The sequence below is a fragment of the Microtus oregoni genome, unplaced genomic scaffold (assembly GCF_018167655.1).
Source record: "Microtus oregoni isolate MIOR12 unplaced genomic scaffold, Mior012 000022F_ref0000154, whole genome shotgun sequence".
In the NCBI taxonomy this organism is placed as follows: Eukaryota; Metazoa; Chordata; class Mammalia; order Rodentia; family Cricetidae; genus Microtus; species Microtus oregoni.
The window spans coordinates 25218249-25239040 of record NW_024543081.1 but is presented as its reverse complement, the minus strand read 5'-3'; the positions used below and the strand labels follow the sequence as shown (position 1 = coordinate 25239040).

Here is a 20792-nt window from a genome sequence, read left to right as displayed (position 1 = left end):
GGCTCTTAAAGGTAGTCCCGAGCCTAAAGTGACTGGTATCTTCAGGAGAGATTAGGACCCAGGCATATCGAGGGAAAATACCACATGAAGAGATTGGCCAGTGACCCATAAACCACAGAGAGGAGCCTCAGAAACTAATCATAGCACCTTCCTCTCAGTCTTCCAGCCCCCAGAAGTCCGAAAAGAGGCATGCCCACTGTGTAGGCTTCCATGATTCTCTGTGATGGCAGCCCGAGACAGCTAACACAGCCACCATCTGTATGTACTTACGTCTAAGACTAAGCCATAGCTAACCTGCCTGGTCTCTGCAGCCTCCCTCCTTGCCTTACATTTGGTAAAGAGAGTTTGCCCTTGGTTTCTGCCCAGTGGAAGCATGTCCTCTTGCCCCCAGCTCTCCTTTCTGTTGCTACAGACACTGTTCTTCAGATTCTGACAAGCTCCTCCTCCTCCAGTCCTCTGGTAAGAGGTCATTAACTGGCCTCTGCCATCTGCCTTGTTGGGCTGTCCTGTGCGTTTGCCATTACACAATGACATAATGATGTCTGGCACAGTGATGCCCTTTGCACACTGAGAAAATAATGACAACAATGGTAATAGCATGGATGAGCCATACTCCTCAATTCTTTATTTGTTCTTTTGAAGAGACCCTGCAGACAAGTAGGCATGCATGGCCGCCATCTGCTCAAATTTGTTTCTAAGAAGGAGCTTGGGGTTCAGGAATAAGGCTTGTTTTCATAGGCTATGCAGGGGCAGCTGGGGAAGGGGCAAGTTAATACTGAGAGAAACTACAAGGACACGTTGGCCTTATGTGTGGAAGAGTCCCATTTCTGCCTCTGCTACCGTGGCGGGGTTTAGACCCAGAAAAGTTACAGAAGGACTAAAGAGAGGTGCATGCATAGGCATGTGTGCTCGTGCTTGTGAGAGTATGTGAGACAGCCTTGGCTTCCTTCAGTACAGCTCTCGCATTCAACATTAAGGAGGGCAGAATTTTCCTGTTTTCTGCCAATGGCTTCGTTTTCTAAAATTGTTTCTATGAATGTTTGGCTCTAAAGCAATACTGGAGGATGGATGAAAGGATAGAAGGAAGGAAGGAAAGAAGGAAGGAAGGAATAGAGAGAGGGAGGAAGGAGGGAGGGAGGGAGGGAGGAGGCAATGAGGGAGTCAGGAGGAGGAGGAGATATTTTAGCCTTCTCAGTGGTACAATCCAACCCTGTCACCCCCAAGGGTACAGAACTTGGCATTGGCCCACAAAGAGTGATTTTAGTGTCACCCTCCCATTTCTTGTCCCCCAAACCTGGAGTGGTCACCCTACTGACTACTTGAGTATCCTTAGGAGAAGCAGACTCAGGTAGAGGGAGTTCCCGTGACTGGCAGAGAAAACAAGGTGTGTGCTGCCCAGTCAAGTGTCCTTGAACTTAAGAGCAGTGCTTGCCTCTGCACTATAAAGTTTCCCCGATGAGGGCACTGAGGCAGGACATTGCTCCTAGCCCTTTGCCCCAGGAGTAGGCAGAAAGATGGCCCTCGTCCTGTGGGTCTTTGCTTTGCTGAGTTCAGTCTGCCTGGTAGAAGCCAACATCTTTGGTAAGTTCTAAGGACAAAGCCATGGGTTTGAGAGTGAGTTTTGAGGCATGGGGCTCGGCCAGGCTCTGAGAGGGCCACTGGGCACATCTGGTCTCACAGATGCAGAGGCTAGATATTTGCTCTTTTCTGTCTAGATGAAAAGAGGTTCAGAAAGGTGAGCTGTATGGTATTCGATCCCAGAGTTAGAAACTGGTGGAGTAGTGATGAAAAAAAAAATGATGCTATCATAGCTTCCCTCATCTCACACTAATCTCATTTTTTGGCATTTGCATATGCTTTAATATTTATTTGGACACTCCAAAGAATATTCCAGCCATACCAACATTTGAGAAGATTATGTCAGGCAACAAACATGGTAGATCACCCTGTGGCTTAAGATAGACCTGAGTTCTGTACTGGGCTCAGACACTTATCTGTTAAACTGTGCACAGATTGCCTAGTTTCCATTTCTATGGTAAAAATCAGACAGAGGAAGGCCAAGAAGATAACTCAGCAGGTCATCTTCTTGGTGTGTGTTTATGAGCTCCTTAGTGTGGATCCCTAGACTCCACACAGAAGCCAGGTCCTGGAATGCATAACTGAAACCCCAGGCCTACAAAAGGCAGAGACAAGCAGATCCCAGGAGCTCCCTAGCCAGTCAGTTTAGCCAATCAGTGGGCTCTAGGTGCAGTGAGAGAGCCTGCTGTAAAACACAGAGAAGTTATGAGGAAGACACTCAATGGGACTCCTGACCTCCACGCAAATCATGCAAATGCACACATACAAATGTGTACATCCTCCAGATCCAGACAGACAGGCACACACACACTCACACACATTGGATGTGTAGGCTATGTGAAGAACATGCACTGAACTCCTGAGATGGCTGTGATTCCTGAGTGAGATCAGAGCATCGTGTGGGTCCTTAGTGAAGAATAAAAGACGTGCGCAGTGTAAGCCCGGAAGGTGCTACCCGCAAGCATGACTGGGTGAGGGCTAAACCAACTTCCTTATGGTGTTGTATCCTAAGCCACATAAGGGGCTTAGACAAATAAGGACCCCAAAGTCAATTCAGGAATCGCTTTGGAAAGGTATACTCTCACTGATGCCTGCAGCTTGATGCCTCTGATAGAGTGGAAACATTCTCATCATCTCCCAGGAGAGCACCCCTGATTTAATGAACTAATCTTATAACGGGGATGGTATTATGGCTGCCAACACTCAGTTAGAGCAGGAAAGTAAAGGCCATGGCTCTGTATCTGAAGGACTGTCTATGTGATGCCCGGGGCCAGGCCTGCCCGCCTCTCATGTGTCCCTTCCCTTCACACAGAGTACCAGGTGGATTCACAGCCACTCCGGCCCTGTGAGCAGCAGAGGGAACAGGCCTTCCTGAAGCAGGCCGAATATGTTCCACAGTGCTCCGAAGATGGAAGCTTCCAGTAAGACTGGCTTTAGTAGGAACTGCAGAAACCTCAAATGTTCTAAAGAACCCTCCCGGCTTGTCCCTGTGATTCCCAATTGTGTCCACCCAGTTCCTCAGAGATCCCGAGCTATTCTGTCATTTGGAGGCTCTTTCTCTGTGCTCATGTACAGATAGTCTGCAGGAGAGATCTCTGACAGCCCCTCAATTCCTGCTGAATTTATCTTTACAGTTTTACAGCCTAATGTGTAAGGCCTCTTAGCAAAGCTCAAACAGAGGTAAGGGTATTCCTAGGCTCCTAACCCCTAGTTCCCTGATGGGCAAAACAGGAACTGCCTGTTAACTTGGCCTTTCCTGTCTTCATAGCTCGCCCCAGGGAGCTCTGCTTTGGAAGGGGCTTTTGCAGGTGCCCTGACATATCCTGGGTCCTGGGATTGTCTCCCTCCATATAGAGTCAGGTTATGGTTTAAATTTCTTTCCCCTATAGAACAAGAGTCCTTATTCCCCCTTGCTGTGCAGTCAGTCACATGAAGAGGCCTCATCTCTAGTTGTGAAATTCCACCTCTGCTTCTTTACTCAAGCTTCCTCCCCTGTCTACCCCTCTCCACCCAAGTCATAGGTAAAAACTGCAGGCTATCTCTCCAGGACCTCTGGGAATTTCAGGGTTGTAAGGGAGGAGTTAAGGGGTATGCCTCTCTTTTTGCCAGCCTTGTGTATGCTTCTCTCCAAGTGTTTCTTCTTCTTGTCACTGGAGTTTAAGGCCCACTTTGTCCCCAGGAAGATCTCCGTATACGCTTCTCTCCGCCCAGCCACCTGCTACCCCAGGCCACCCTGAAACTCTCAGTGCAGCCTCCCTTGCCCTAGGGACTCACTCCGTGGCCTTGTCTGATCACAACTTTGGCTCTTCCATGTGTCTTGCTAGCCCCTGGTCTCCCTGAGCTGGAGCCAGACTGTGGCTTCAGAAGTCCATGTGGGTGTCACATCGTATGTCTCTCTTCAGGACAGTCCAGTGCCAAAATGATGGCCAATCCTGTTGGTGTGTGGATGTTGATGGCAGGGAGGTACCTGGCAGCAGACAGCTGGGGAGGCCGACAGCTTGTAAGTAACAAAGGGACTTACACAGTGATACCTCACATCTAAGGACAAGAACTGGGCTTAGGTGAATGAACTGGGCAAGTTTCCCTAAGGGCTGCTGGCTCCTCACCGTTGAATATGCAGAAGGTCCAGTTTCTCAAAGACCACTGGGAAAATCATATGAGATGCTCAAGAAGGACTTCCCATGGGCTAGCCACCGTGCCCAGCACTGAGTCAATTATGGCCAGTAGACATCGAAGGGTTCTGAAGCCAGGTCAGAGCTCGGCAATATTTGGTCCAATGGTGAAAGCAGGGCTTAAAAGGGAAAGCCTTTTTCAGTGGGTAGATGATAGCTCTATCTGGGTCTTTGGTTTGATGGGGCCAGCATGGCTGGTTTGGGAACCATGATGGACGTTTCATACTCTCTGGCATTATCACTTTAGACAAAGCCACTCATCCTCTCTGATGGACACATACCCATCCCCAATCCACAAAGTGAAGGAGGAACCTCTTTTCCCCATGTGTGGATTTGCAACGTGATGAGCCCTGTGTATGGTAGCTATCCCATAGGAGCAAATACAAAAGGACTTTTCCTCCCAGATTCAAGGCGAGGCAGCTGTCTGCTTGTTTGTAGAGATGGAGAGAAATACAGACTAAAGAAGCAGCTTCCCAGGCAACACAGGCAGCCCAGCTTCCCAGGCAACACAGGCGGCCCGCACAGAGATTCGAATTCACATGCTCTGTCCACCCTCCCAAAAACTCCTCTCCAGTGCCAAGGTGCTAGCGAGAGCCATCCCATTCTATATCAGTTCCCCAAATGACGGAGCCTTCTGAATGTCTGGCTGAGTCCCTCAGGGAGGCAGGGTCCTCCTGGGCTCGATCCTGTGTGCTCCCCAAAGCTCTCCTCTGATGTTTGTCTTTGTGTCCTCAGGTCTGTCCTTCTGCCAGCTACACCGGCAGCAGGTCCTGCTGAGCAGCTACATCAACAGCACAAATGCCCTGTACCTCCCTCAGTGCCAGGATGCGGGGGACTACGCGCCGGTGCAGTGTGACCTGTGGCAGGTGCAGTGCTGGTGTGTAGACACAGAGGGCATGGAGGTGTACGGCACCCGGCAGCCGGGGAGACCAACGGAGTGTAAGTGTCATTGTCATCATGGGCACCAGGACCCTCCAGTGGGCTAGTTTGTCTTCCCACAAATCACATGCCTGACAACACATGTCTGTCTATCCCTCGAGGGAGAGGAAAAGTGTTACGCAGGTATGACTGTAGACAGCTACAAGCCCAAGCAGGGTTTTAGCAAACGCTTGTGAGCCTGTGGTAGACTAGTTCAGGCACTGGTGGGTTTCCAGGGGTCACATGGGTAGCATAAGTACCCACCTTGACTGCAGACACAAACGCACCTACCCATCCATAAGAACTAAACAGCTTCGCATGAAAATGTTTAGGTCCAAGGAGCTGTGAGATACGCAACCGTCGTCTCCTGCATGGGGTAGGAGACAAGTCACCCCCCCAGTGCTCTGCAGATGGGGAGTTCATGCCTGTCCAGTGCAAGTTTGTCAACACCACAGATATGATGATTTTCGATCTGATCCACAGCTACAACAGGTAAGGGGGGTCCATTGTCTCCTTGTCGGGGGAAGCCCTTAGGGAACCCTTCCTCTTCAAGTTCATGTATGTATCAGGATGTGGGAGTGTCGTGTGTTTCATGCAGCCTAGTGGAGAATTAAGAGATGTCTCGCCCTCATTTGTCATGGACAGGCAAGTTCATCCTGTCCCTAGCCCCATTAACAAAGCCAGCTGGGAGTAGTTACTGTAATTACAATTGCATTATCTTAGCCACTGCTCCATTACTGTGAAGAGACACCATGACCGTGGTAACTCATATAAAACAAAGCATTTAACTGAGGACTTGCTTACAGTTTCAGAGGTTTGGTCCACTGTCATCACAGTGATTAGAATAGAGGCATGCAGGCAGATGCTGGAGCAGTAGCTGAGAGCTGCATCCTGATTTGTAGGCAGAGAGAACAAGAGAGATTGAGATAGATAGATAGATAGATAGATAGATAGATAGATAGATAGATGGATGGATGGATGGATGGACGGACAGACAGATAGATAGATAGAGAGATTCTCTGGGCTTAGTATAGACCTTTGAACCCTCAAAGCCCACCACCAGTGACACACTTCCTCAAACATTGCCACACCTCCTAATCCTTTCAACAAAGCTGGTGATCAAATCTATTAGCCTATGGGAGCCATTCTTATTCAAACAACCACATACTTGTGCTCTCTGCCCCACTAGCCCATCATACAAATGAAAACATCAGCTCTGTGAAGACCTCCACATCAGGGTGTTTGTCCCATTGTTCTCCATCCTAACAGAGAACTGGGGGGGGGGCAGGGGGGTTGACGGCTCATCAGACAGGGAGAGTGGCTGACTAAAGGTAATATACCATAAACATCTGTACAGCTGCTTAGAAGAAGGCATCAGAGCTGGAGACGTTGACCTGAGCAGGGTTCTGAAGCATGTTAGGCTAGTACAATTCAAGATGGGTAGTGTAAGTGCAGGATTTATATGATCCTGTGATCAAAAGACTATGCCAGGTCTGGATAGAACCAGGAGCAGAGGGTAATCTTAAGGACCACATCGTTGTTGAAGGCCTTTTGAAGATGAGGGCAGCAGTAGAAGGGTGGTCAGAAAGGCGATCCCTCATCAAAGGGGAAAAGAGCCCATTAAAAAGCATGGATACAATATACACGCACATTTCTGTAAGTTCTGCCTATGTGTGCACTTGTAAAGGACTTTGTTTTTAAAAACAATAAATATAAAGTGAGAAGTACCATATACACCCTGACCCAAATATCCAGGCAGCATCTGGCTACTCTAGATCACCCAATGATTGTGAAGGGCTGTGTAGGCTTCAGATGCAATCAGGCCGTTCTGAATGCAGAGAAAGAAAGCAGCAGCTCGTGGGAACGCGACTGTGGATTCTGGGAGAGAACCTGAGCCTCCACGTGGCTGCCTTCCAGAAGGACCAGTTTCCGTGTGAGAGAGAACGTTCCCACGTGTTGTGCCAGACGGGTCACAGACCATGCCCCAAGTGCAGGTCCCATGGACAAACTCGATCTGGGTTGCATGACTCTCGAGAAACTTGGAGTTTTCATTAGATCACATCCTCCAAGGTTTCCACAAAATTCAGAATCAGCAATTTCATACATTCAACCTGCAACACCACACTCATAGGATGGTTTGAGGAGGTTGTTGTGCATTTGTTTATGTGGTCAAGAAACTAGCCTTGAATTGTAAGTGTTGTACCAAACCTTCTGTGTGCTGGGTCCTTCAGAGCGTGGCCACCTCACTCATGGCAGCTCTGTCTGCTTCCTGTACTATCCACCCCGGCCCTGTAGCCTTTGTCTCTGCCACCTGCAATCTTCGTCTGCATTACTTTGCAAGGTGACCTGGTCATTTACCTTCCCAGAGCCTCCTCTGTGTTCTCAGCCCGGTGCAAGCCTGGGCTCTGCTCTGAGAATGCGCATTAGCCCTACTTGCTCATCTTCAGGGGCAGGGGATTCTTTTTTTTTTTTTTTTTTTTGGTTTTTTGAGACAGGGTTTCTCTGTGGTTTTGGAGCCTGTTCTGGAACTAGCTCTTGTAGACCAGGCTGGTCTCGAACTCACAGAGATCCGCCTGCCTCTGCCTCCCGAGTGCTGGGATTACAGGGGATTCTTGTTTACCACCCAGTTTCAGAAAATGGAGGTCAGGTTCTTCCCCTAGCCGCTAATGATTTGCTTAACTGGGAGCGGAGAACCATTAGGCAGCCCAGCTCTCCGAATGCTCATCTAGTCTGCACAGGCATCATCGGTTCATGCCCAACTGAATGCTAATAGCATCCAAAGGAGTTTTCTAGATTTCAGCTTTAACGCAGACATAACTAGAGAGTGTGGTCTCCGGCATATAGCCAAGAAACCTGGAAGACCATCACTAAAAACCATAGTAAGCTTTAAAGATGTACAGAAACTAGTTCACTTGTCTGTATTTACGCGACTTGTTTCTCTTCCCCCACAGCAGATGGCAGAGTGTCTTGCCTACAATAGGTCTACAGTCCCAATTTAGATAGTAGGCGGATGGATCAAAGACATTAGCAGGGATAGTTTGAGACTGGGTCTCAGTTCACAGCTACTGCCACAAGAGGGCAGTCTAGTTATACAGAAAAGTTGAGAATCAAGTATTCATTGTTAACGCAAACAAAACCATTCAATTCTGAAATGGGATTCTTTTCACTTTTTTTGTGAGTAAGCATATCTTTGAGAAAATTCTGGCCTGGCAAGGTCATGGGAATGGTTGATTAATGAAAGCCCAGGGGTAATCAAGAATCTTCTGTTACTTCATAAATCTGGCTACCCCAGACCCAGTGACTCCTTTGGGCCAATGGAAGGAACTGTGTAATCCACAGGGAATAGGCTCACCTGGGGTTGACAGATATAATACTGGACAGCCAGTTGTAGTTGGGTTTCAGATAAGCAATGGTCAATTTTGTTTTACTGTGTGTCCTTGATATTGCCTTAAGCAGCAGGGTCAGAGTGTGGAGTGAGGATTCGAGTTTAAAGGGCATGGTGTAAACACCACCAGATTCCAGACGTTAAAAAACCTGGAGCAGAATGGTTACTGGGGGTCCATCCCAAGTTCCAGGTTCGGTTCAGAGAAAGAGGATAGTTGTTCCATCTAGAAGAGGAGATGGGAGGGGGGCATGCTAGGGAGATGGAGCTGTATGAGACATATTTACCTCACAGAACTTTGGAATGTGGAGAAGAAACATCTGGAGGAAAGGGAGAGGAACGAGAGACGACTCCATTCTGAGCAGATGGCTGAAAATGTGTTTTGGTAGGGAAAAGCCACAATCTGGCCTTGTGAAAGTCAATCTGAGGAGATGTCCTTGCAGAAGTGGCATAAACAATTGACTTGATGCCAGGGGATTTAGAATCCTGAGACCTGGGGGCAGCTTGTTTTCTAAAGCCCTGTGAGGTCTTAATGATCTGTGCTAGGACTTGGGCTTGAACTTGGCTATTGTAGGTCCGTTTTTCCCCTGGGGAAGAGCTATTTCTTGTTGTAGTAATTGGGCCAGAAACTTAGGAGCCACGTCCGAGACTGGAAGTAGCTCTGCCGGTTCTTCATGCTGCTCCATCGTCTTTATGACCACAGCTCAGTCACAGCTGCAGGACTCGGTCTTGCTCCAAACTGCAGGGGAAGCCCTGCAGAGCTTGAAGCATGGCTGGCCCCATTGTCAAGGTTTTAGTGATTTGTGTTAAAATTCTTTTATCATTTCTTATTATTAATTACAGTGCTTACCCTGGCTGCTCAGCAGGAAGCCTCGCCTCAAGTGCCCTAGCACATTGTCCTGTGGAAAGAGTCACTAGCACCTTAACATACCCTAAAGCATTATTGTAGGTGGAAGATGGAAGGCTAGGAGGAACTCCTCACAGACAGATCAAGTGCCACCTTCAAGGCCACCTGTGGTGGTCACTTTGACTTGGGTTCCTTGCTAAGCTGTGCATGACCCTCTTCTAAGGACTACCTGCTCCAGTGCAGGACAGAGTCAGTGCATTGTTAATTTATTAGCCTATTAGTTGCAGGTTAGGTTTCTGGAGGCCTGCCCAAGGGAATGGTTAGGGAACCTGAGGGTGCGGAGAGAGTGTTGCAAGGGAGCCAGAGGAATGGCGATACTCTGCAAAGAGCTGGACTGGAGACCAGTCACCCACATTCCACGGGGCTTCCTTTGTTATCCCTTTAAGTCTGGGTTGGCCCAGTCTGAGCATAAACTCAGAGATGCTGTCATTTGTCTTTTGCAGCTCAACAAATAGAAGTAACTATTTTACTATCATTGCCTCGTTTACAACCAAATTGTACCAGTTTCCAGTGAATGGACTTTTAAAAATTCTGTCTCCTCTCTCTGTAGAAACAAGACAAAAAGAAATAGCGAAGTCATTTAGATTTTGTGAAGTTTAATGGTAGTACAGAAACATAACCTTCTTATAGATCTCCTGTAATAGAATCCAGATTCTTCTTTGCAAGCTCTTGGAAATTGTAAAAAGTCCTGGAAGCAGTTGCTTTCAGAAAACAAGACCATCTGCAGCCTGACATATACCTGTGATGGGAACCCAGCCTTTTGGACTTGGCAGTTATTCTACTGGGGAAGCTGATGTAGTGCTTGCTCATGACTTGTCTTCTTTCTGGTCCTCCAAGACGTGTGTGAACACAAATTGGCTAAATGCCACCCTTAAGGAAAAGAGTTCATTGGTAGGTGATAGCTAAGCATAGTCTAACCTTGCTCTGGCTAACTTAAGCCACTTTAGGAAAGAGCCACAAACACAATCTCCTCGCAGAGGACTCCGCCACATTGATTTGGATTGAGGATGACTTTGTCTTTTATGAAACAGTGACCATACCTCTTCCTGTCTGTCAGGTTTCCAGATGCGTTTGTGACTTTCAGTTCCTTCCGGAGCAGGTTCCCTGAAGTGTCTGGGTACTGTTACTGTTCCGACAGCCAGGGGCGGGAGCTGGCCGAGACAGGTAACCAGCCACACTTCTGGCAATGGGAAGAGATCGATTGTAATTTTTGGACTCTAGTGCACAAGGCAGAAATAGCACTGGCTTTCCGCATCCTCGGTAGGTTGCTATGGGTGCAGAAGAGGACACGGCCTTAGCCAGCTTCCATCTGTGGTACTCTGCCGAAGCTTCTGCCTGCTCATATGGGTGTCATTGCGGGCTGAAAGAGGTGCCCACCTCGCTGTGCGGCAAGTGGAGGACAGGGCCGGTTATCAGCTCATTCCCTAGTTACACTCCTCTGCACTGCCCAACACCTGCACAGCTGCACACAGCAGTCCTGACTTTGTGAACTCTTAGAATATTATTCCAGGTTTGTCCAACCTATGGCCCAGGGGCTGCATCAGGCTTGTTTGGGCAAGGATAACTACAGATGTGGCCCTATGAAAATCACAAACATACTCAAAATGCTGCCGCTGTTTTCATTGTTATTTTGTCACTCTGTGGTCTGGTTTTGGAGGACGCACTTTGTAGGTAATGAGAACTTACAGAGTCTGAAGGATGGACATGCCTGGACCCACTGCATAGCGCTGCTGGTGTAGACTCTGACCGTTTGACATTGGTTAGCTCAGTCAGATTCGAGCTTGCTTTCCCGAGGACCCGTCCCTGAAATGCTGTCTGAATTTGCTCAGGTTTGGAGCTGTTACTGGATGAAATTTATGACACCATTTTTGCTGGCCTGGACCGAGCTTCCACTTTCACTCAGAGCACCATGTACCGGATATTGCAGAGACGCTTTCTGGCCATTCAGTTACTCATCTCTGGCAGATTTCGTTGTAAGTAACTAGCTAGTAACAGCCATGCACCTCTGCGGGGGAACCACTGGGCCTTGGGTCCCTTCCATCTAAACCAAAGTTTAGAGATAGAACTTGAGGGCAGCAAGCATCCAAGCTGGCTCAGACCTTACTCATACATGTTGTCGTGTGGTCTCTTCTAGGCCCCAGCAAGTGTGAAGTAGAGCGGTTTGCTGCCACCAGCTTTGGCCACCCATACATCCCGAGATGCCAGAGAAACGGGGGCTACCAAGCAGTACAGTGCCAGACAGGAGGGCTGTGTTGGTGTGTGGATGCCCAGGGGAGAGAGATCCCTGGCACTCAGCAGCAAGGGCGGCCACCATCTTGTGGTAAGTTTCCTCTCAGGGTGAACGTTCTGCCCTGCTCGGAGCTGGTTACCATCACTGTTTCTTTGCACCGGTCTCTCAGGAGCTCACTAACCAACTGCTAACTCAATGTCCCCCAGAGGTGTGTCAAACTGTATGTAACTGAAGTCAGTCTGCTGCTATTAACTTACAGTGGGTTTTTTGTCTTGTGTCAGACACAGTTACATGTCCATAGGACCTAACACACCAGGGGACTCATAGGTAACCAAAAAAGAAGAGAGAACTGTGTGTTCATGTGCCATGGGAGGAATGTATACAGGCAGCTGACAGAGCACCAAGGGGCAGATTAATTCTGATTCAAGGCACTGAGGAAGGCTTCATGGACGAGGGACAGTCGCTCAGAGTGTCCATAGCGAAGGCACTTTCTATATGTTCTCCATCTACAAGGATTGCAGAGAGACACTGTTGGAGTATGGAGTACACTTTGTGACTCCAGGAAAGGCAGGAGGGAACGAGACTCTGCAGCCCTTCACCTAACCAAGGCTTGGGCTTCACACTGGAGGGAAGGGAGACCGGTGTGAGCTCATCTTGGGAAGGTCTGGTGGGCTGTGTGTGTGTAATATATGCCCCTAAGCAGTGTTAGGGGAGCCATCTGGTTAAGAGTGCTGCCTGCTCTTCCAAAGGTCCTGAGTTCAACTCCCAGCAACCCCATGGTGGTTCCCAGCCATCTGTAATGAGATCTGGTGGCCTCTTGAGGAAGAGACCTAGTCAGTCATCCTCATCAACTTAGACCATGGAACCCAGTATGGACAAGTTCAACAGAGCCGCCATATATAGGCTGCTCATGCATGCTTCAGCATTGCCAGGGCATAAATTTCATTTCACTTTCAATTTCAGTGTTAGGGGAGCAGATGGAAGAAGCCCTGGACCCAAGATAAGGCAGACAATTAGAAAGTCACCTCAATGTCCGTAGGAAAGATAGAGGTGAGGTCAGGACTTTTTAAGGCTCTTGTCACAAAGTAACACAAACTGTAAGTCCCTTACAACAATCACAGCTCACTCAGTAGCTTTCAGGTCTGGAGGCTGGAAGTTTGAAATGTAGGTGATACCAGAGTCTATTCTTCTGCAGGCTCCATTAGAAACCTCTCTTGACTCCCAGCTCTGGCAGAGGCCACCCTCATCTCAGGCAAAGACACTTGAAGTGACATTTCTGCTAAAGTAGCACATTCTGTGGTTCTGAGAGGAAAGATGCATCTTGAAGGGATGTTATTCTACCCAGTGTGTTAAGGCAGAAGGCAGGCAGATGCAAATCTTAGTATTGTCATGGGCATCTCAGTAAGGCCCCAAGGATGGGCACGGTGTGACTACTGCGGAGGGGAGAAATCCAGGATCACAAGGCCTTCCAAGGGGGGTTAAGTCATGAAACAGTGAAGAAAGAACTCAAGACTCATGGCTTCTACTTAGATATTAATGTTAATTCAATAAGTCCCATCAAGTCCCTCAAGTTCTTCCTTTGACACTTTAGACATTCTTTGTATTGTTTGGTGAGTGTGCAGATGTCATAAAACAAACGTTTAGGCTAGGTGGTGGTGACACACACCTTTTATCTCAGCACTCGGGAAGCAGAGGAGAGGCAGGCAGAACTCTGTGAGTTCGAAGCCAGCCCGGTCTACAGAGCAAGTTCCAGGACAGGCTTTAAAGCTGCACAGAGAAACCCTGCCTTGAAAAACAAAAACAACAACAAAAGAGAAATGTTTAAAGCCTCGCCTTGGAATTATTTATTACCATCACCCAGTTGCATGAAAACCTAGAAAATATTGGGCCCTGCAGTCATCGGGTGAAAATGAAGAAACATAGCTTTCCAAGTTAAAGCAGGAACTCTGTTGAATGCATCGGTGGGTCTTGGACTTTCACTCTTTCTCACTGTCTTTTTTTTTTTGTTTGTTTTTGTTTTTCAAGACAGGGTTTCTCTGTGGCTTTGTCTCACTGTCTTTAGTAGCAGTACTTAACACATGTATGGAGGGGTTGAGCTCTCAGTGTAGAAGGGGAAGTGAAGCCAGGCACACACTTCCTCCAAGTCTCCTGTGACGTCAGTTACAGGACACCGAGGCCTCACCGAGGGATCTGCTCAGTTTTGTAGGTTGCCAGCATGCACGCATGCATATATATATATATATATATATATATATATATATATATATATGTGTGTGTGTGTGTGTGCCTGTGTGCATACACACACACACACACACACACACACACACACACACACCCCTACATGAGCTACGTGTTCCAGTTCTTTTTTTTTTTTGCCTGGTGACGATGGTAAATTGGCCGCCTTCCTTCTTGGCATCTGAGTAAATCACAAGGAAAGAATTACTTCTGCAAGTTGAGAGTGGGGTGGTGGTTTAGAAGGTTCCCTGAGATGTGTGGATTTATGGAGGAGAATAGAGCTTGCTTACATGCCCCTACGTGAGCAGAGCCAGATGCCATCTGAGTTATGTTTGTCCCTCCCATGGGCACTTTCGCAGACTGTCCTGGCTATGCATGGGATTGACTGAGTCAATCACCTTCTTTACTAGTAATTCCACAGGAAGATCCAAAAGCCCAAGGGCTATGTGCACTAAGTGTGCTTGTTCAGTTAGCATTTCAGTACTACAATATAGAAAATAAGACGGTAATGAAATATGCTGTGTTTTTAATATTACGTTTCACAGTACAACAAGGTACTTCTATGAAGCACCGCTGGCATTGCTGGTAGAGGTCTCATTCTGAAAGAGACTATAAACTGGAAAAGGCCACACCCAGGAGGAATTAGAGTCTCAGAAAGAGCGTATGGTGAGGCATTAAAAGTCCATTGAGAATTCCAGCGAGAGAAAGCTAGGAAGCAGCAGCTTAGCAGCACAAATAGGACTTTGTTAGCAAGCAGGGCTCCTAAGGCTGCCAGAATCAATAGCTATGAAGTGGGTGCCTTGAGCAGCGGAAATCTGTCCTCTCACAGTTTTCATGCTGGAACTCAGAAGTCAAGGTGTGGGCTGGGCTGTCCACATCCCTTGAGAATCAGATAATTGGTGATTTCTGGTGTTCTTGGCTTCATGGCTGTATCTGTCATTCCAGTCTGTGGATCTTGACCCTCACATGGCCTCTTTCCCATGTCTCTTCTTTTAGGCACAACAGCCATTGGATTCCTAGCCCACCCTAGTCTAGATGACTTAATTACAGCTACCAAAAGTGCTTTTAATTCACAGTCAAGGACCCCCATATAGGCAAAAAATGTTTTCAGGGGACATTATTCAGACCAATGCAAGTGTGGTCAGGTTTTCAGAAAATGGCTAGTATCTCATAGATTTGCTGTAGAAAAGCATCGGTCTGGTGAGAGGTGTCTGAGTGGTTATGAAGACAGGAATAGTCATGCTCAAAATTAGCCCTATGGAGACCACTCGAGGGAGAAGGGAAGACATAAGTGGATACAGAAAAGAAAATGGTCCACAAGGCAGTATGAGCTTTTGATATCTTACTAGCAGAGGTATGGGGGCACGATGGAGGAAGGGTTCTTGGGACCACTTGCTCTGATAACTATGTTCTTCATTGTTTCACTTAGCTGAAGATCAGTCTTGTGCCTCAGAGAGGCAGCAAGCTTTGTCAAGGCTCTACTTTGGAACCGCAGGCTACATCAGCCAGCAGGACCTGTTGTCTTCTGAGGACAGGCAGGTCCCTGACAGTGGTACCACATTGGCCACATCCTGCCTGCCTGCAATCAAGGAACTCTTTGTTGACTCTGGGCTTCTCCACTCCATGGCTGTGGGGCAGTACCAACAGCTTTCTGCATCAGGAAGTCTACTTAGAGAAGCCATCAGAGCAATTTTCCCCTCCCGAGAGCTGGCTGGACTCGCCCTCCAGTTCACCACCAACCCGAAGCGGCTCCAGCAAAACCTCTTCGGAGGGACGTTTTTGGTGAATGCTGCCCAGTTTAACTTGTCAGGAGCCCTTGGTACAAGAGGCACGTTTAACTTCAGTCAGTTTTTCCAGCAGCTTGGTCTCCCAGGCTTCCAAGTTGGAGACAGAGGAACTGATCTAGCCAAACTCCTCCCTGTGGGATTGGACTCTAATTCTAACGCAGACACTCTCCGTGTCTCTGACAAGACAGTTGCTATGAATAAACCAGTTGTGGGTACCTTTGGCTTCAAAGTCAACCTACAAGATAACCAAAATGCCTTAAAATTCCTTGCTTCTCTCCTGGAGCTTCCAGAATTCCTTATCTTCTTGCAACGTGCTGTTTCTGTGCCTGAAGATGTAGCAATGGACTTAGGAGATGTGATGGAAACGGCGTTCAGTGCTCAGACTTGCAGACGGACACCTGGAAGGCTCTTTGTCCCATCATGCACTGCCGGAGGAAGCTATGAGGATATCCAGTGCTATGTTGGAGAATGCTGGTGTGTGGATTCCCGAGGCAAAGAACTCGATGGCTCAAGAGTCAGAGGTGGACGCCCCAGGTGCCCCACCGAGTGTGAGAAGCAGCGAGCTCAGCTGCAAAGCCTTGCAAGCAGTCAGCCAGCTGGCTCCAGCTTCTTTGTCCCTTCATGTACGAGTGAGGGCTATTTCCTGCCTGTCCAGTGCTTCAACTCAGAATGTTACTGTGTCGATGCTGAAGGTCAGGCTATTCCTGGTACGCAAAGTACAATTGGTGAACCCAAGCAATGTAAGTCTGTTGGATATTTAATTAACAAATTCTTGAGTCTCTATTTAGACCAGAACCTAATACATTGTCAGAAACTGAGTTTGCTCATGACTAAGGAGTAATCTTCAGTCAATAGACTAATTAGACCTGGACAATATTAGTTATTCTAATGAGCTCATAGAGATTTTTGCTTGTTATTAAGAAAGTGCACATACATGAGCTGGGAAGATGGCTCAACCATAAAGTGCTTGCTGCACAGGCATATGGGTCTGAGTTTGCATCCACTTAAAATCATGCTGAGCAATGCACATTTGTAACCCCAGTGCTGTGAGCAGGGGGGAGGTGGGAGTAAGTGGACCTGGGACCGGAGCTCACTGGCCAGCCAGTTTATCTAAATCAGAAAGCTTCAGGTTCAGTGAGAGATCGTGTATACAAAAGTAAGACAGAGAGTGATTGGGGAAGACACCTGACATCAGCCCTTGACCTACAATATTCACAAATGTGCTTAAACACATACACACATAAGCACATAACACCCACATGACAGGACATGTCATCCACATTTCTGTAGCTCCTGTCAAATCAGTAGGTGGGCTAGCCACCAGGTTGGATGTTACTCATGAACTTAGGACAATTGTGATTTCTGCGACTTACCATTAAGAAGTCACCTTGATCCCTCTGGTTTGTTCGATTTATTAAATATCTACCCATATCATTCTTCTCCAGGTCCCAGTGTCTGCCAGTTACAAGCCGAACGAGCTTTCCTTGGAGCGATGCAGGTCCTGCTCTCCAACTTCAGCATGCTGTCCTCCCCTTCCAGTGTTTATATCCCCCAGTGCAGTGCCAGCGGGCAGTGGAGGCGTGTGCAGTGCGACGGACCCCCTGAACAGATCTTTGAGTGGTATGAACGATGGGACACACAGAACAGTGATGGTCAGGAAATGACCCTAGCCACAACGCTGATGAAGATCGTGAGCTCTACAGGAGAAGCTTCCAGAAACTTCAGTCTTTTTCTTCAAAGTCTCTATGAGGCTGGCCAGCAAAGCATCTTCCCAGTGCTGGCACAGTACCCTTCCCTTCAAGATGTTCCACAGTTAGTGCTGGAGGGAGTCCCCACTCAGCCCGGGGAGAACGTTCTCCTGGATCCATACGTCTTTTGGCAGATCCTAAATGGCCAGCTCAGCCACTACCCAGGGCCCTACACAGACTTCAGCATGCCTTTGGCACACCTCAACCTCAGAAGCTGCTGGTGTGTGGATGAGATTGGTCAGGAACTGGATGGGACTCGGAACGAGCCAGGCAAGAGCCCAATATGTGAGTTAACTCATGTAGAGAGCCAATTTCATATTTTCTTTGAAAAGACTTTCTGGTGGGAAAGCCTCCTTAGAAGCGGGTCACTTCTGGGAACTGTGGCAGCACTTATATTTCCATTCACTCTCAAGTCTGTATATCTGTACACCCAAGCAGCCATCTACCCACCTTCTGATAGCTGTCCTAGGTGGTCCAGATAGATCAATCAATGTTCATAGGATAAGATTCTCTAGCAATTCTGAATCAACAGTTCAGTGAGGAACTTGCTCAAGTTATATGATTTCTGCAGGCCTCGGTTTCTTGTCTACATTTATGCAGGTTAATTGTCAATTTGGCACCACCTGGAATTATATTGGAAGAAAATCTCAATTGAGGAAATGTGTAGTTCATATTGGCCAATGGATATGTCTTTGGGGGTATTTTCTTGCTTGTTAATTGATCTAGTAGGGCCTAGCCCACTATAGGCAATACTATTCCTTAGGTAGATGGTACTAAACTATATTAAAAAGCTAGCTAAGCATAGGTTACTTGCCAGGAACCAAGCAAAACTCTCCATGGCTCCTGTTGCACTTCTATGGCTTTGAAAGAAGTTCTTTGGTCAGAGGTAATGCTGCATGAAATATCAGGACTACCTTCGTATTCAACTTCCCTCAGTGATGGTCTGTGGCGAGAATTGTGAGCCAAATAAATCCTTTCTTCCCTATATTGTTCTTTGGTGAGGACAGTAGAGCAACAGAAATGAAACTTGGATGCCTGGGAGCAAGCATCTTCTTAGACTAGTACCCAGATTCAATCAGATCCTGCGAATGTACTTAGCACAAGCCTGGCATGATGTGAGCCATGTATCCCTAATCTCCTGCAGGTTCTTCCATGAATGCTGAGCGAATGAGGCTGAGGAGACAAAGCAGAGGGAGCTGGGCTTGGGGACTAAATCTACCTGTGATTCTTTTCACTGTCCTAGGTCCTGGCCCCTGTGAGGAAATAAAACTTCGTGCCCTGAAGTTCATTAAGGAAACGGAAGAGATTGTCTCCACCTCCAATGGTTCTTCATTCCCTCTGGGAGAGAGTTTTTTAGTAGCCAAGGGAATCCAGCTGACCAGTGAAGAGCTTGGCCTTCCTCCTCTCTACCCATCCCGGGAGGCATTCTCTGAGAAGTTTCTCCATGGGGGTGAATACGCCATTCGTTTAGCTGCTCAGTCCAGTGAGTGTTGGGTTGACGGTTCTCACTCCATTTCTTTGGGGAAAGCAAGAGCTTGCATGTGACTCTCCTGGACTTGACTTGGACTGCCAGGCTCCTGGAAAGGCAGAGTGGTTCTGTGACCCTAGGCAAAGCTTTTCCTAAAGGATCCCTGATCCTTCGGCAGAGTCCTTATAGAGCTTTCCATTGTGTACTTCAGATGCTACCTGCAGCCCTCATAAATCCACAGTTCTGTTGTTAAAAGACTCTGTGTGCTCTCAACCCTTGGCCTGTCTTAAAGTTGCCTCTCCTCTCCAAGGCTAATGGGAGGAGAAAGGATATGACCCTCTTTACCGAGGAACCATTGCTGAGAGCAGGTGCCAAAGGCTGTGTCATCTCTGACTATAACAGAGGAACGCAGTCCTCTGACCTAGCAACAGCCACACAGTGCTTAAGTTTAACCCATGACCAGGTGTTTGAATGACAAGTACATGATTGGGTCATTGTGTTAACTCTTTTAATATTTCAGAACAAAGATATAAAATTACCTGTGATTCTTTACACAAGGAAGCTGAGTCCTGATTTAGTCATTTGCCTGGGTTTGGCCATCTGGTAACTACGAAAGCTGGACCAGGAAGGCTAACAGTCTAGCCCATGCCTTTAGCGTCCTGTGCTCTGCCCAGCTGAACACGGAGCAGCTGGAGTCAGTGCTGAGACCTGGTCCAACTGAGAATCAGGGTCCTTCCTCTGCCTACAGCCTGCTCTGGTGAGAGGCTCTGACCTCACTGAGTTTCCACTGACACCACACCACCAGAACCTGAGCTCCATCTCTCCTTGAGCCTTGTCTGAGTTCCTCTCCTTTCTCAGCGGGGTTCTGGGATGTCCACCTTCTGGACAACATTTTATGTGACATAAATCAGAGAGAATACCTTGCAACAAGCTTGGAGTCTCTCTGTCTTCCTCTCATGACACCTGATTGTTGGCTTGGGAGTGGTGTCTTTGTTCTATCCCCGGAGAAGGATCTCACAGATCAGTCTGTTTGCTGCCTCCTCCCCTCTCCCCACCAGACAACTGTTCAAAGCATCAAGCCTTGCTCACCTTCCTCTACACCCGTGGCCCACTCATCACTCACCTTGCTGCTCTTTTTTCTCTGCCCAGAGTCCACCTTTCTCACTTCCTCAGAAACCTGGGGGCATGTGCTTTTCACAGGAAAGCAGTTATTTCAAATCCTGTGCCCGGATGGACTCTGATGCGCTGTGGGGAGAGGTGGTTCTGGCAGCCCTGTAGCTTGGGTCACTTTAATCAGCACAGAAAACAGAAGAGCTGCAGATACCATAATGTGTCACTGTGTGGCAGGGTGACATTTCAAAAAGGGTAGAGGCCAGACAGGGGAAAAGGATGGGAGAGAAACACAGCTCTGTAAAGGGTGGCAGGAACCTAGCCAGAGGCCATAGCTCCAGCCATTACACACTTCTCTTTGACCTTTTTTCACGCATGTATACATGACAATATTTACTTCAATCTCCCCCCTCGCTGTACCTTCCCTTTCTTTCCTTCATTTGTTCCACTTTTGCTAGTCTTATATATGCTAGGGCCTTATATGTGTTAGGCAATTAGTCTTCCACCGAGCCACACCCCCAGTTCTTTTCTAAAATTAAAAAAAAAAAAATTGAGACAGCATCTCCTTAAGTTTCCCAGGCTAGCCTTGACCCTATAGCTCTGGCTGGTCTCCAACTTGAGATTCTCTTGCCTCTGCTTCCTGAGGAGCTAGGATTATATCATGCCTAGTTCAGTTGTCTCTTGGGTGTACATTCTGAGCCAGGTTCTGTTCTTTGTGTAAAAGAAACACGGATCTCTGTACCAAGGATTCTAAAGA

The 20792-nt window shown here is 47.7% G+C and overlaps 1 protein-coding gene across 2 annotated transcripts in view; it reads left to right on the top strand.

Annotated features, from left to right (window-relative positions):
- Positions 1-1514: 1514 nt before the first annotated feature.
- The window catches only part of Tg (thyroglobulin), a 178334-nt gene continuing 159056 nt past the window's right edge, over positions 1515-20792 (top strand). For both annotated transcript variants that reach the window (XM_041671938.1, XM_041671939.1), the window contains exons 1-11: positions 1515-1581; positions 2891-2999; positions 3981-4078; positions 4986-5189; positions 5501-5660; positions 10515-10621; positions 11287-11430; positions 11592-11777; positions 15352-16449; positions 17155-17742; positions 18701-18940. In XM_041671938.1, the coding sequence (XP_041527872.1) occupies positions 1515-1581; positions 2891-2999; positions 3981-4078; positions 4986-5189; positions 5501-5660; positions 10515-10621; positions 11287-11430; positions 11592-11777; positions 15352-16449; positions 17155-17742; positions 18701-18940 (3001 nt within the window). The remainder of the gene's footprint in view (positions 1582-2890; positions 3000-3980; positions 4079-4985; positions 5190-5500; positions 5661-10514; positions 10622-11286; positions 11431-11591; positions 11778-15351; positions 16450-17154; positions 17743-18700; positions 18941-20792) is intronic.